At 40.6% G+C, this 15,179-nt stretch overlaps 1 protein-coding gene across 2 annotated transcripts; it reads right to left on the bottom strand.

The window, feature by feature from the left end:
* Positions 1–1,097: 1,097 nt before the first annotated feature.
* On the bottom strand, positions 1,098–14,941 carry CCDC181 (coiled-coil domain containing 181). Of its 2 annotated transcripts, none has more exons than XM_060770749.2 (6): positions 14,833–14,941; positions 9,327–9,484; positions 5,705–6,697; positions 3,920–4,066; positions 2,245–2,399; positions 1,098–1,509 (listed from the first exon to the last, which is right to left on the bottom strand). In XM_060770749.2, the coding sequence occupies exons 2-6, from the start codon at positions 9,459–9,461 to the stop codon at positions 1,347–1,349; spliced, it is 1,593 nt and encodes a 530-aa protein (XP_060626732.2). In that variant the 5' UTR covers positions 9,462–9,484; positions 14,833–14,941; the 3' UTR covers positions 1,098–1,346. The 2 variants fall into 2 exon arrangements, with proteins under 2 accessions (XP_060626732.2, XP_060626731.2); XM_060770748.2 differs by lacking the exon at positions 14,833–14,941 and adding an exon at positions 10,943–11,120.
* Positions 14,942–15,179: the final 238 nt, after the last annotated feature.

Raw genomic sequence — 15,179 nt, 5'->3', positions numbered from 1 at the left:
TTAATGTGTGTTAAGTAGTTTGTTCTTGGAGAACAATTCTATAATATCAAAGTATATGTGTGCATCTTAAAAGTGACTCTATGTATGGCTGTGAACAGAAGAAACAGAAGAAATTAATGTCAAATCATATCTTCCTCACCCTCTCAGTCAATTTATTGCTTGCATGTTTAGTAAACTTAAGCCAGTGAGTGCCTTTTCTGCAAAAAAATGTACAGGCATGTACAGTCTGCTCCTCAAGCCCTATGAGGAGTGGCTTAAAGTGCTGGGCATGCTTAGCCTGCAGAAGAGAAAGCTGAAAGGAGACGTGATAGCTATGTATAAATATGTGAGGAGAAGCTATAAGGAAGAGAGAGCAGGCTTGTTTTCTCCTGCCCTAGAGACTAGGAAGAGGAACAATGGTTTCATACATACAGGAAAGGAGATTCCACCTGAACATGAGGAAAACTTCCTAACGGTGAGAGCTGTTCAGCAGTGGAACTCTGTCCCAGAGTGTGATGGAGGCTCCTTCTTTGGAGGCTTTTAAGCAGAGGCTGGATGGCCATCTGTCGGGGGTGCTTTGAATGTGTTTTTCCTGCTTCTTGGCAGGGGGTTGGACTGGATGGCCCATCAGGTCTCTTCCAACTCTGTGACTATGATTCATGTGCACATAAAATACAAGCATTTGTTCATTGCAGCAGCATCTACTGCAATCATCTTAACTTTTTAAAACTAACTTCACCAGTGCATTATTTTAGCTCTTTTACAATCTACACTTCATTTGCTTCTGACCTGAGATGTAATAAAAATTTAATTATGCACAGTAACTAACAAGCAAAGGATATTTTTTTAATGTATGAATATGCTGAATTCCACTGATAAGTCTTGTAGGCTTCAATCTCCTGCTTTATTGTAGGTAAGGGAGGATGAGGCTAATGTGTGTACATTAAAGAACATTGGGGCAGAAATTTGAAGCAGCTACAGAAATGTATTGGAGGTGCTGGCAAAGCAAATTATTACCCCTACATAATAAGATCTTGGCACCAGCTCTGATCCCGATTTAAGGAGAATCTTCACTTACAACAGTGATACAAAGAAAATGGATCTTAATTTCTTTAAAATGATGTAAACTGCAATTGCAACAAGGCCATTTATTCCATTTAATGCTCTGGAGAACTAACAATCTCATCTCAACCCATTCACAAACAGAGAATAATTCTAAGTTTAAAAGTGGGGAAAGATTAATAAGATTGAGAAAAATTAAGCCATTATTGAAGGACTATAAAACACACCAGAAGAGAAGCTGCTTCCAAAAGGCGGCCACTCCAACTTTACAAAATAGAGTGAAGGACTCTTGGTATCTCTAAGTTTCAGCTATATTGGTCTGTGAAACGAAGAGATCTTGGTTCAGAAATTGAACAGAGAATATTCTCTATCTGTTTTGCTCTTCTTGCTTCTTGCCTAAGCTGCTTTGAATGCTCTTTGGCAGCTAGTTGTTCTTCTCGTTTCTCCCGTCTCTTCTTCCTTAACCATCTGCAGAAAAATTAAATAGTTTGAAGAACTGAATCTGTAGTGATTAAATACATTTAAATAACTGCTTCCTTCAAGAGTGGGAGCATGTAATCTATATAATGCCCAACATTGTTGTTATTCTATCACTCTCAAAGACTACCATGTGTTATTGACTAGTTTTGGATCAATAATAATAGTAAAAGCAATAATGAATCATTACATGATTTATTTATTTTATGTCAAAAGCACTGCATAAATATTAAAACTGCTAAAATAGAGGGAGCACACACAGCTAAGTAATTCTTGATCAAAATTGGGCAACAGCAACTCCATTGTCTATAGCTTTAAACAATTCCTCCTCTGAGCATGAGGCAGGGTATTGTGGGCAAGCATACAGATGCTGAGTTGTTTGTTCTGCTCCACAGTCACACAAGGTGGAGGATTCTTTTAGGCAATGCCATTTAGTCAGGTTGTCTTTTGATCCGCCCACTTCACTTCTGCGTCTGTTCAGGGACTTTCAAGTTGCCCATTCTTGGTTTGCCCATGGAGGCAGACCCTCGTGGGGGGCCATCCATTCGGGATTTCCTGGTTTAGCTGCCCAGTAAAAACACGTCAAAACCTTAAAACAAGGCATTTCTCTCTAATGGAATACTTTTCCACTTAGACTTCTAGAGAGGAGGCTTTGTTCTAACAACTCGGGTCATTTTCTTTTGCAAAAGGTGTATCTTTTTTTTTATAAATGCCACAAAAACTTACTGCTTATAAGCTCTCTCATTTTCCACTGTTCTTGGAAGGTAGAACATACATTCCTCCTGCTGTTTCAGGATTTGTATATGTCTTTCTTTCATCTGCTCTTCTTGTTTTTTCTTAAGCCATGACCTATAGGCTTCTTCTGGATTTCTACTCTCCTGCTGTTTTAAAACAGAAGAATGTAAATGCTTCAAATTCAAATTCTGACCAAGGTTCTCCAACAAATAAAAAGCTAAGGCACAGATCAACTTATTCACTTTCCAGAATAACCACAACAGGAATACAGTAATTTTAAATTAGGAAAATTGGTTTGTAAAGGAGTGATGCTGCAGGGAATGAAGACAAATGTGGAATAAATGTCTTTAGAAGAGAAAGGAACATTGCCTTCCTAGCATATATTATGTTGAGACCTGGCAGAAAAATGAGTTGTAGTTAGTTTTCATGACAAAAATTACAAAGTCCTCTAGACTATATGGAATAATGCCACCTTTGCCATTATCTCTTGTCCTTAATTCCCTGGGAAGACAGATTCATAGTTGCTGGGTGGAAAAGAATAATCATTCTGTGTACATTCAGAGGCACATTTATTACATTTACAATAAATAGGGTTTGGCTCAGTGTAGATATAATTTTGAGACTGCTCTGGAAGTGAAAACATCAATTCACTTTCCCCAAATATCTTTATTATGTTTTGAGATCTTCGATATTATTACTTATAATAGCCTGTTTTTCAGTTCAGTGTGGCTGATAATGATGATGATGATGATGGTGATGGTGATGAAAACTTTATTTGTATACTGCCCTACCTCCCTGAAGGGACTCAGGGCGGTTTCCAACAACAAAACATTCAATTGCCAAGAAGAAAATCATGCAAACAGATTAAGATAAAAGCACCATAAAACACAAAAATGTCCTCAGAAGCACTTTAACTATTCGTTTGATTGTGCTCCTTTCACTTCTTTTTAAAACCCTCCTACTAGATATATCCTACCTTTGTTCATGCCCAGCGTTTATTTTTTAATTTTAAACTATTACATTTGGCCCGGCCTTAGGTTTTTAAATCTTTGTGTGTTATTGTTTATATGTGATTTATATTAATTTGTATTGTTTTTTGTTTACTGCTTTTTGGTTTTATTGATGTGTTGTTGGGCTTAGCCTCATGTAAGCCGCTCCGAGTCCCTTGGGGAGATGGTGGCAGGGTATAAATAAAGTTTTTTATTATTATTATTATTATTATTATTATTATTACTACTAGAAAACAACAATAAACATTTAAACCAATTGCAATTGTAACTCCATCAGACAAGGCTTGCACAAGGATGCCAAGAATCAGGAACATATACATATGTGGTGGCAATGTAAATATGTAAATAAATAAAAACTATCATGATATCTTACAGTCAAGCACATGATATCAACCAAGTAAAAAAGAATAATGGCGTAAGCAGTAACTAAAATTAAATTAGGGAAAAGTTTAAATGGTTGGTAAATGAAACAAAAATGATTTACTAATGTTTCTATTACTCATTCATAAAGCAGAGAGCAACACAGCCCTTCCCTTATTTTTCATGCCTTATGCATCTCTGTAAGTTACACTATACATGAAACAATGCTTGTTAAAATCACATTTCTGAACTAAGCAGCTTACAACAGGCTAACAGGCATAGAAATCTAAAATTACCCTGCTGCTTAAGTCTTCAAGCTCTTTTGCACGCTGAATTCTTCTCTCTTCCTGCATTTGTCCTTTTTTCTTTTGCAACCAAGCTTTGAAGACCATTTCATTCTCTCTCTTTTTCTGGTCTTCCAGTCTTCTTTTCCTTATTTCTTCCTTACATTAAAACAAGAGCAAATATTCAGAAGTTTTAATACTGCTTTTAAAAATTCAGAAGTATTATGATATTTCAGAGTAGAAGTAGCAAAAACTATTTAAAACTATGCTTGTCTGGGATATAAAGATGTAGAGTATTAACACTATACTATAATGATAACCAGTTTTCAATTATTATAATAAAACAGTTTCATTAACATGTGAGAGATATTAAGAATACTACTTTGTCAAACAGAAGTTAAATTGAGACATGAATGCTTCCAACTGGACTTGCTAGATATATAGGTAAAGGCGAATGGAGATGATTGTTGATTTATAGAATCATAGAGTTGGAAGAGACCTTGTGGGCCACCCAGTCCAACCCCATGCCAAGAAGCAGGAAAATCGGAACTGGTGTTCCTTCACTCACAAAAGAAAGCAAACAAGAAAAAAATATTCAGTGCACCAACTTCTGGTATGCCTTTCATTCCATCCTAATTTGCTCCAGAGAGCTGGAGAATCTCCACCGACTTCGGGGGAGGGGTATTGGAAATTACAACCTTGATCAACCCTTCTCTATGATCTTGCTGCTTACTGTTTCCTGTATGTATGTTCTGGTGTGCAGTTTTACTCTATGGCTTCTGATAAGTTATAAAAAGGGCTGCAGACCACATGCTCTCTCTCATTTTGACTATGTGACCTTTGATAGCTGTTTTGTTATAAGAGAGATGCCCTGCCAGCTGGCATAGGAAACCATCTCAAAGATAACTGAAATTGGACTAATAAGTTTTTGTACCTGTGTATGCTGAACACATCAGAGTTGTGAGTAAACCAAATGTTATTTCCAGCAAAGCTTACTTCATTTTTGTCTCTTGAGTGCATGACATGAAACAAGATGTTTTATGGGAGAGTACCTTTTTGGGCACTGAAATAAAATTAAAAAAAAACACTTCTAAAGCTCTGCTGTTTTTATGCACTGGCAAATATCTGTTTTTCCTGACAGATAAGAGAATGCTGGTTATTCAGTCTAACAACTGAAACCATTGCCTAGCATAATTATATTTGGTTGTATACTACAAGAAGAGATTCTGCTCTGTAGGGTTTTTTGGCTCTTTTCTAAAAGGTTATGTTGTGCAATAGGAGGATCTTCCTTGCATTATGGTTCACCTAATTTAGTATGGTTACCTCAATTTATCTGAAAAAATGTTTGGATGGAGCACAGTCATAGGAAGGAGGAGAGGGCAAATTTACTTCTAACAGCCAGCATGATGTAGTGGTTCGAGCACTGGGCTACAACTCTGAAGACCAGGGTTTGAATCCCTGCTCAACCCTGGAAATCCATTGCGTACCCTTGGTCAAGTCAACTTTGTCAACATCCCAGGGGAAGACAAAATTCACCCCCCTCTGAACAAATTTGCTAAGAAAAACCCATGATAGGCCCATCTTAGAATTGCCATAATGTTGGAAATGACTTGGAAGTCACACATACCGAGACCTTAAGTCATATTACCCTACATTAATTTTCAAAAAACATGTGTGTTTTATTAATGGGTTTATACCCATCATCCTTTTGCATAGTTTGAAGGAACTCACAGGCGCTTAAGATATAATTAAAATATCACATCAGAAATATAATCTGCTCATGTCCTTTTCACTCACCTCCTTCCTTATCTTTTCTTTCCTTTGCTCGATCTGTTTTTGAAGTTCTTTTTGTCTTGGGGACAGGCAATATGTAGAGCTTCTTACACCAAGGCCCACATTTGCTGACTGCACCCTGCGTGGACTTTTCCTCCTATCGATGTTTCTTGAAATGTTGATAGCTGAGCTTGGTCGAATGGGTGGTGGTTGGGGAACATAAACAAACCCTTCTCTGGAAGATGTCACAGGTGTTTGCACCAAGGACTCGTCTTTTGTTAGGCAGATAGTGCCAAAAGAAGTTTTAGGAGAAATGTGCTGAGTTTCAATGTCACTGAAAGAAACACTTAGTGGAGGAAAGAAACCTTGGCTCTCAATGTCACGGATACTCAGAAGTTCAAATTTTCCATCTCTTTCTACTAGTATTTTGCCATCCTTGTGCTCATCATCAGTGCCACCATTAAGAGAAAGAGAAATATCTTCCTGTTCCATATCAGTAGAAATGCGCAATTGGGACAGTCTACCAGAAATATTCTTATCCCTATGAAGATCACCTCTATCAGTTTCCAACACTTCCAGAGATGGGACTTCAAGATCTACTAGATCATCCTTAAATTTTAGTTTCCGTTCTTTTGTTTCATCCAGAGGTTCCTGAGACAAAAGAAGCTTGTTGGCTTCTTCAATTTTGCCTAAAATGTATCGCTTTATATCTTCATCATCCTCCAAGTCCTCCTGGTCAACCTTTGATTCCTGGCAAGAACTTTCACTCTCACTATCAGATGCCTGCTCCAAATGCTTTTTTTCCAAATCATATACAGTACGTATTTCATTTCTTGACCCTTTATCCTTCAGAATGTCCTGAGGGGGTTCTCGTGAAACACTTCCATCTTCACCTGTTACAAACCTCTCGAGTTCAAAAACCTCTTGGGAAGAATTTAGTGCATATTCTTTACCTTCTACTAAGTCTTTGCCAAAGATACTTTCCACGTCAACATCATCTTCATTTTCATCATGATTCTATGCAGAAATTAGAAGCATTTATTTATACTGAATGTAATATGAAACATACATATAAAAGTATTTAAGAATCTCATATAACATACAGATACAAAATAATTTTCACTTCCAGAGTAACCAAATAATAAAATATAATTCTAAAAAATCTAGCAAGGTTTAATCACTGGAATTACAGATCTGGGTGTAAGGAATCTAGGTTTTAGTATGCATCTATAATGTTTTGAGATATTCTTGGAAACTTGCTACAAACCTCTAAGTTTTTTCCTGAAATCATATGTAAACCAAAACCAGAGAGGAACACTCTCTACTCCCAATATCCTCACATTGTCTGCTGCTTAGAGACACGTTCAGCTGGATGCAGTTCCAGCCCACTCTGGTCCCATCTACACTGACCATTTCACGCAATCTGAAACTACTTTCTAACTCTTATGGACAGAAAACAAACTCTCACCAAAAGCCTTAATGCACACCACTGTTCTGTGGTTTTGTGTAATCAGCATCTGGGCCTCAAACTGCTTCCAGGATTTCCTATGTAATCAAGTGCACAGCAAAACCACATTCATCAATACCAGTTTGAAACTGCATTAAATGGTCAGTGTAGATGGCCCCTCTGTTTGAAAAGCCTTTCAGTTCTACATAATTACACTGTTTAGCCGGTATTGCACCACCTGACATCTGCCGGGAAGTAGCAACCAATAGTGAAAGAACCAAGGCAGTGACATCTCCAGCTCATCCCGTTTGGATATCAGCCAGCACGTCAGCGACGTAAATCAAGAAATAGTTTTCTAAGATCTACAGAGACACTCGCTGGAACACCTCAGCAAGCGAGAGTCCAAAAGTGGCAGGCTCAAACCCAGAACCTCAATCAATGGCTGATACCAAATGAGAGACTCCCCCCTGGACACACAGAAAACTGGACGACTTGTAAGGCGCTGAACAAACTGCGCTCTGGCACTGCGAGATGCAGAGCTAACCTCAAGAAATGGGGCCACAAAGTGGAATCCACGACATGCGAGTATGGAGAAGAGCAAACTACAGACCACCTGCTGCAATGCAACTTGAGCCCTGCCCCATGCACAATGGAGGACCTTCTTGCGGTAACACCAGAGGCACTCCAAGTGGCCAGCTACTGGTCAAAGGACATTTAATCAACTACCAAGCTTGCAAACTTTGTGTTTTGTTTGTTTGTTTGTTTGTTTAAAAATGCAATGCAACTGTTTGGTCTGCCCCTGACATGATAAATCCTTGCATAAGGCTAATTTCTCTACCTAATGTACTTTGTATGGTTGTTGGGAGGTTGACCACAGATATATTTAAAGGAAGCATGAAATACAAATGTAGTAAATAATGCCCACACCTGGTATGCTTTGTGTACATGCATGAAATCTCACATTTTTGTTCAGAAAAAATTAAAGAATTTTAATTAAAGTGTAGGGTTCAGCCTGCTTACAGTTTTAGCAGAATTTCACCAATAACCCATGAGGCAAATCAATAAAAGCTGAGGTTCAAACAGGAGAGAAAGGAATAGATGGCACAAAAAAGATTGGAAACAAGCCAGAGATAAAAAATATTGGCCTTAAAGGTTCATCAGTGAGCTGACTTACATTTTGGGATGAAGTTTTCCCCATCTCCTCCTCCATGTCCTCATGTGATCTAAAACATACTGACCTACAACCAACTGGCATTAAGCTTGTGCAATTCTTGTTGCTCAAGCAGTTCTATGTTTTCTGCGTTCGTGGAAGAAAATGGCCAATAAAACACTTTACAAGTGGTTTCCCACATAAGCTAAACACAAGACAGTTACACTGAACTCTTCTGGCCATGCAGAAAAATACTGTCTAAATTAGCCACTCTGAGTCCCCCTCAGGTGAGACAGAGCGGGATAGAAATAAAGTAAATAAGTTATAGGTTTAGGGTAGATAGTTGATGCTAGGCTGGCTGCAGAACATAAAGAAGGAAAAATAAGAAGTGTCTTGGAACTCTGCCTCAGCCTTCTGCACCTTGTGAATGTGCAGCTCCACATTTTGGCACAGCAAACCTATGACGAGCCTTTCCTGTATGCTCCTCCCTGATGGCTGGGGACCAAGTCAGCTCTATACAGAGTTGCCTGCTTCCAAATACCTTGTTATTTGGGGGCTCTCCATTTCAAAAATAGCTGACACTCTGAAGTGCTACACAACGCACACAGTGATCCCATATAGCTATACTTACAAGAATTTTTATTGCCACAGCATTCGTTTGGACAATAGCAACCTTTTGTTTTGCTGCTATAGACAAAGTTTTAATTATCTGGCTCAAAAACTGAACACTTATCTTAGGAAAGGGTTATCCTAATAGATACAGAAGGTGCAATCCTATGCATTTTGAGAAATTAGCCCCATTTAAGCTGGTTTGACTCATTAATTAATGCATTTAGGATTGTAGAGTTTGATCAGCAACACAAAGAGCCTCTTCTCAAACACCCAGACTTCTCGATGCACGTAATAATTTTCTTCATCCCATTCCAGTATCATAGCATTCCACTCCAGAAGCCTCTCAGGTCCAGAAACCCCTCTGAATGTAGTGTCTGAGCAATGACATATCACTAAAGTACTTCCTACCAAATTGCCGTGCAATATTTTGCTAATACCTGTATATCACCAGAAATTCTTTTTTCTTCTTCATTAATTAACCACTCAAGGTCTTTTTCAAAGTCATCTTCATATTCCCCACCATCTGTATCGCCATTCTCTGAAGATTTACTAGTGTTGTTCTTGTCACCCATTGTGGAAGTTCCTTAAAGTAAAACTACAAAACACAAAAACAAAAAATTTAGTATTTCCTGATAAGAAGAAACTGTGCATTTTGGAATATGGACAATCTGATGATGACAGCAACCACAAGCTTGCATGCAGTATTGCAAACGGCTAAGCAGGCATGTAGCTGGGGGGGGGGGGGGGCTTGGGGGCCTTCCCCCCCCCCCCCAAATTTTCATGGTGGTATGCGAAAAGGCTTTACTGGTACATTATTTAAACTGTTATGCTTATTCATATCATGATCTGATCACCATGCTCAATATATCCCATATGCATGGGGGTATTGGGGTAATGATACAAAAGGTTTGCTAGGGTAGACCCTCTTTCATTCAGACTCAGCCCCCCACCCCCGAATCAAAATCCTGGCTACGGGCCTGCTGCTAAGCAATTACCAAAGTAATGCAATTTCCTAGTCATAAGATAAACTGAGGCTAGCAGTTCTGGTAGGACCCCAAGAGTCTCTCCAGCTGACTATTCATGATGCATCCTATGACTAGGAAATAACCCAACCACCCAATCAATCTCCAGTGCCTCAAAAACACTTCAGGCTGGTTCACTTTTTTATTTCATGAAAAAAGCATTGCATAAATAAGTATAAAACTGATAAATATCTGGCTAAAAACTAATAAAAGCTGATAAAACAGGCCAGAGCGAAGACAGAGGGGAGCAGAAGATATTTCCATCTTGTCTTTACTAATAATATAATAATATAGTATATTGTATATACATATAATATTTATAATATTATAATGTAATACAATATAATACTAGTAATAATTATTCAATATTATAATTATAATTATATATTTACATTACATGTAATATTACTAATAATATTACAACATAATGGTATAGTGCAATATAGTAATATATACTGATATTGTACTATGCTAATAATATAATATATTGTATGAAAATATATATTGTAAGTCGCTCTGAGTCCCCTTCGGGGTGAAAAGGGCAGCATATAAATGCCGTAAACAAACAAACAAACAAATAAATAAATAAAAATAGAAGGAGAACAAGTGGCTAAATATGAGGTAGAAGAGACTACGGGATAAAGCCATTAGTTTTCCCTGTTCTATCAGGCATGGGCAAACTTCATCCCTCCAGGTGTTTTGGACTTCAACTCCCACAATTCCTAACAGCCGGTTAGGTTAAGATAGCTGGGATTTATGGGAGTTGAAGTCCACAATTTCCCTTATTGAAGGCCTAGCTTCACGAGCTCCTCCCCCACAAATACACCTTTTTCATTGCTTAAGCGGCTGAGGGGGAAAAGGAAAGGGCCTGAGGCTGTTAGGGATTGTGGGAGTTGAAGTCCAAAACACCAGGAGGACCCAAATTTGCTCATGCCTGAGTTAGGCATTAAGACTCCGCAAAAGAACCAGGCTATGATGATTATGAATGAGTTTCTTGGAGTCCCCTGTGGCCGAGGCTCAGAAACCATCACCTTCTCGGCAGTGTCAGCTCGCCTGGGACCTGGAGGCAAGCGACGGAGGCTCTGATCCCGTTTTGGTGAACCAGCCAAGCCTCCCGAGGGGCCCGACCTTCCTCCGCCTGCCCGTCACCTGCGGCCAGGGATTACAACCGCCCCGCCCCGAGACGTCTATTTTTACGTCGAGGCCGGCGACGTCCCTACCGGCGGGACAGCCCTAAACACCCGTCGCCATGGCAACAGCGGCCGCCCCTTTCCCTCGCGCCCCGCAGGCACACTGGCCAATTGCAAGCCTCGAGCGGGGACAGCCGGGTGTGAATGTTATGACTGGCCTGCTCTGAGTTTTCCGAGCTGTGTGGCTATGTTCCAGAAGCATTCTCTCCTGACGTTTCGCTCAGGCATCATCACAGGTTGTGAGGTTTGTGGGAAACTAGACATGTGGGGTTTATATATCTCTGGATTGGCCAGGGTGGGAGAAAGAACTTTTGTCCGCTTGAGGCAAGTGTGAATGTTGCAAATGGCCACCTTGATTAGCATTTAATGGCATTGCAGCTTCTAAGCCTAGCTGGTTGCTGCCTGGGAGAATCCTTTCTTGGGAGATGTTAGCTGGCCCTGCTTGATTCTTGTCTGGAATTCCCCTGTTTTTTGCTTTTTTAATGTTGCTCTTTATTTACTGCCCTTATTTATTTATTTATTTATTTACTTTGCTTGTATACCGCAGTTTCTCAGCCCGTAGGCGACTCAACGCGGTTCACAACAAGAGCAAAAAGACAATCATAACAACATACAATTTAAAAACCATTAACAGCATAGTATACAAAGTGATGACACATCAATAACAACACATTAACATCTTGTAAGTAGAATCGTGATCCAATTCGTCATCCATAATTCAGTTCCTATATTCATCGTATTCATTGTAGCCAGGATTTTGTTTCGGGGGGGGGGGAGGCTGAGTTTGGTTGGGGGGGCTGAGCCTGAGTGAAAGAGGGTCTACCCTAGCAAACCTTTTGTATCATTACCCCAATACCCCCATGCATATGGGATATATTGAGTATAGTGATCAGATCATGATATGAATAAACATAGCAGTTTAAATAATGCACCAGTAAGGCCTTCTCGCGGACCACCATCATAATTTCGGGGGGGGGGCTGAAGCCCCCTCTAATCTCATAAGGGAGGGAGATCCACAGCCAAGGGGCTACCAAAGAGAAGGCCCTGTCTCTCATCCCCACCAAATGTGACTGCAGTGGCGGTGGGACCGAGAGCAGGGCCTCGCCGGATGATCTTAAGGTCCTTGTTGGTACGTATAGGGAGATACGTTCAGACAGGTAAACTGGGCAGAAACCATTTAGGGCTTTATGGGTTAAGACCAGCACTTTGAATTATGTCCGGAAGCTAATAGACAGCCGGTGGGGATGGCATAACAGGGGAGTTATGTGTCCAGGTTGGTACATCAGGTGCTCTGCTAGGGGTGACTTCTGTGGTCGAATTAGTCTGCAGTGGCTTTCATGTTCTCTAATTCATGTTGCTGAATTTGGTGATCCCTATGTAGACTTGTCCACGATGTCAGACTACACTGAGAAGCCATTGAAATCCATAAGCATGTGGACAATTTCAACAGAAAGGGGGAAACCATGAAAATGAACGAAATCTGGCTACCAGTATTTTTTTAAAACCTCTAAAATCAAGACAGTAAGGAGCAACACTCAAAAAACAGGGAAATTTCTGACATGAAGCAGTCAGGGCTAGCTAACACCTCCCAACAAAGGATTCTTCCAGGCAGCAAGCAGCCAGGCTTTGAAGCTGTAAGGGCATTCAGTGCTAATCAAGGTGGCCAATTGCAACATTCACACTTGCCTCAAGCAGACAAGAGTTCTTTTTCCCACTATGGACATTCCACAGATATGCCTAGTTTCCAGCAGACCCCTCAACCTCTATGGATCCATATGGGCAAAACATCAGGAGAGAATAAATCTGGAACATTGTCATACAGCCCAGAAAACTCACAGCAACCCAGTGATTCCAGCCATGAAAGCCTTTGACAACCCAATATTATTACTGTTATTGGAGTGGTGACTCCAAAAATGAATAGCGCCAAGCTTTACTTGCTGAATAACAACAGCAACAACAGCAATGGAACTATCTTCAGGAGGAACCTGAAAACCTTCAATGATTGAATGTAAGATACTCCCTGACCAAATTTCGCACAAATGTCCTCAGAAGCACTTTATTTGATGGTTCGTGCAATTAATTCCTTCCTCAACCCAGATCTCCCTCCTCAATAATTCCCACTGCCTAATCTCCCAGTGTTTTAAATTTTTTATCTTTAAATTTGGCCCTGCCCTGTGTAATCCTGTGTGTTTAATGTCCGATTTTATACTACTGTGTCGCTTATTATATTGGTTCTGCATTTTATGTTTTTATTTTTTTTAGTTCTGTTATGCTTTGGTGTTATATTGTGTTATGCTTTTGTGTACTATTGTGTTTTCTGTACTGATGGGCGTGGCCTCATGTAAGCCGCCCTGAGTCCCCCTGGGGGAGATGGAGCAGGGTATAAATAAAGTATTATTATTATTATTATTATTATTATTATTATTATAACTACTAGATGTACCCGGCACGCGTTGCTGTGGCCAACCTTCCCTCTTTCTCTCCTTCTTTCCTTCCTTCCATCACATCTTCCTTCCTTCCTTCCTTCCTTCCTTCCTTCCTTCCTTCCTTCCTGTCATCCCTTCTCTTCTTCCATCCTTCTCTATCTCTTTCCTTCCTTCCCCTTTTTTCTCTTCTGCTGACTCTCTTTTCTTCCTTCTCTTTCCTTCTTTCCTTCCCTCCCTCTTTCTCTATATCTTCTCCCCTTCCTTCGCTCCCCCTTTCCTTCCTTCTTTCCCTTTTTTCTTTCCTTCTCTCCTTCCTTCCTTCATTAACTTTCCTTCCTTCCCACCTTTTCTTTCTCTCCCCCTTTCTTTCCTTTCTTCCTTCTCTACCTCTGTCCTTCCTTCCTTCCTTTTTTTGCTTCCATGCTTTTTTCTCCCTTCTTTCTTCCCTCCCTCCCTCTTTTCTTTTCTGTTCTTTTCTTTTCTTTTCTTTCTTTCTCCCCTTCCCTCCCCTTTCTTTTCTGTATTGTCATTTAGTTTTTCTTCATTTAGCTTTTTGGGGCTTTTTAAGTCCCTTCTGCTGTGTTTTTCAGTGTTTTTATGAGTGAAGGACATACATTGGGTTGTTAGGTGTCTTGTGTCCAAATTTGGTGTCAATTCCCCCAGTGGTTTTTGAGTTCTGTTAATCCCACAAATGAACATTACATTTTTATTTATATAGATAATCCCCAAGCGAGTGGGTTCAAGCTTTACTTGCTTGAGAATCATAGCAACAACAGCTATAATAATGGAGCTGTGGCCCACATGAAGTTATTATTTGTAGAATTTGCACTATTGGAGCTGTAAACCACAAAAGGCGTGGGCTCAATTTTTCCTTGTTTGAGTACATTATTATGATAGGTTGCTGTGAGTTTTCCGGGCTTTGATGATGATGGTGATGATTAGAGCTGAACAGGTAGTCCACACAAGGGGTGGGCCCAAGCTTGACTTTCTTGGGTATAATACATTATTATTATGCCTGTTGTTCCTATTGCAGAAGGCTGGGCCCAAGCTTGACCTGCCAGACTGCAAACTGGAGAGAGTTCCTGCGCCTTTAATTCCATTGGTTGTATGGACTCCAGCAGGTGAGGTTGTGCAGCCTGGCAACAAGCTAGCAAGCTTCCTCTCTCTCTCTGCCCCCACCCCACCCCACCTCACGCGTCTTCACCTGTGGACGGCGCCGGGAAATGACTCTCCCACCATGCCGTTGTCATGGTAACCGCGCCCCCCACAGCAGGCTTTCTCCCACCTCCCGGCTGCCCCACTCACCAAGCAGAGAAGGATGGCGGCTCTGAAGGGCCAAACCGGGCCGCTCTCGACGCTCACCGTCGCCATAGCAACGGAGGGGGCAGGGCGGCCTTGCGCAAGAATACACCACCTCCTTCTTCCGGTCCTCTGCCGTTTCCATGGAGATGCAGAAACAGGAGGAGGGAATCTGTGCTGCTGTTTCCTGTATCTCTCAGAAAGATGGAAGGTTAGGAACATGGCAGTTCTTTTAGGCTGCTGGTCCCTATCTCTGGGGCCTGCAGATTTTGGGGGGACTTCAACTCCCAGGAGCCCCAGCCAACTGGGACCACTGCCAGGAATTCTGAGGAATTATGGGAGCCGATATTGAC

The sequence above is a fragment of the Anolis sagrei genome, chromosome 3 (assembly GCF_037176765.1).
Source record: "Anolis sagrei isolate rAnoSag1 chromosome 3, rAnoSag1.mat, whole genome shotgun sequence".
NCBI lineage: Eukaryota > Metazoa > Chordata > Lepidosauria > Squamata > Dactyloidae > Anolis > Anolis sagrei.
The sequence above is the reverse complement of the archived record's forward strand: the minus strand, read 5'-3'. Positions and strand labels throughout refer to the sequence as shown.